Source organism: Arachis ipaensis, chromosome B02, assembly GCF_000816755.2.
Source record: "Arachis ipaensis cultivar K30076 chromosome B02, Araip1.1, whole genome shotgun sequence".
In the NCBI taxonomy this organism is placed as follows: domain Eukaryota; kingdom Viridiplantae; phylum Streptophyta; class Magnoliopsida; order Fabales; family Fabaceae; genus Arachis; species Arachis ipaensis.
Genome location: NC_029786.2, coordinates 53543397 through 53544657, shown reverse-complemented (window position 1 = coordinate 53544657; position 1261 = coordinate 53543397). Strand labels below are relative to the sequence as shown.

Genomic DNA, 1261 nt, shown 5'->3' with positions numbered 1-1261 from the left:
AGATCTTTGGAGATGATTCCGTACTCCAATTCGGTGGTGGAACCTTAGGGCATCCTTGGGGAAATGCACCAGGTGCCGTAGCTAATCGAGTAGCTCTCGAAGCATGTGTACAGGCTCGGAATGAGGGTCGTGATCTTGCTCGTGAGGGTAATGAAATCATCCGTGAGGCGAGCAAATGGAGTCCTGAATTAGCTGCTGCTTGTGAAGTATGGAAGGCGATCAAATTTGAATTCCCAGCAATGGATACTTTGTAATCCGGTGGTTACCGTTCGTTCTAGATAATTGCAATTAAACTCGGCTCAATCTTCAAAAAAGGATTGAGCCGAAGACAAAGATACTTAATTTATTGCATAAACATAATATATCTTTTTTTTCTTTTTTATTATATCCATAAAGTTCTATATTCTAATCGATTAGATATATCTTATCTATTAGATATATATTAGAGTCTAGAAATGTAGAGTATATAAATAAATGGATATGGAATAGTTAAATTGGAGTATTTCAATAAAGAGAAATAGAAAAAATTCAATTAATAATTTAATAATTTTTCTAAAAAATTAGAAAGAATATTGACAAATATCAACTAGAATATATTTATTTATATAATAAAAACAAATTACTAAAAATATAATCAAATTCGATTTATATTAATATTTCATTCTTTTTTTTTCGAATTTGAATTCATTTGTTTTTCGCGATTCTATGTTTTCAACACTAAACTAATATTGACAACAGTATTGAAAACAAATATAATCCGATCGTGAAGAAATCGATCGATTTCTTCACGTTACAGAAGCAATTTTTAGTAAATAGTGAGTTCGTTAAACTTTCTGTGATACAAACATGAAGTTCCTTTTTTATTTTTATTCAAGGGTAAATAAATAAAAAAAGAATTAATTTAATTTGAATAAAGGTACCACTCTTGACAAAGAAAAGGTTGGTCCATCTTTTTTTTTATTTACGCATCCTATTTTTCCTATTTTTTTTTTTGAAGGGGGGGGGGGGTTGCTAACTCAATGGTAGAGTACTCGGCTTTTAAGTGCGACTCCCTTTTTTACACATTTTTATGAAGCAATTGTTTCGTCCATAACCTCGGTAGGGTTTGTAAGACCACGACTGATCCAGAAAGGAATGAATGGAAAAATCCGCATGTCGTATCAATAGCGAATTCTAAAAGGATCTCATTCTTATTGGATCGGACCATTTTTTTTGTTTGAATTCGTGAACAAAATCAGTTGGGTTTAAGTAATAAAGGGAT

General features: G+C 31.6%; 1 protein-coding gene across 1 annotated transcript in view; it reads left to right on the top strand.

Annotated features, from left to right (window-relative positions):
• Positions 1-367, top strand: part of LOC107627247 (ribulose bisphosphate carboxylase large chain) — an 18346-nt gene extending 17979 nt beyond the window's left edge. The window contains exon 3 of the mRNA XM_016330100.2: positions 1-367. This exon is cut by the window's left edge and continues 896 nt beyond it. Coding sequence (XP_016185586.1) covers positions 1-254 — 254 coding nt within the window. The 3' untranslated portion in view covers positions 255-367.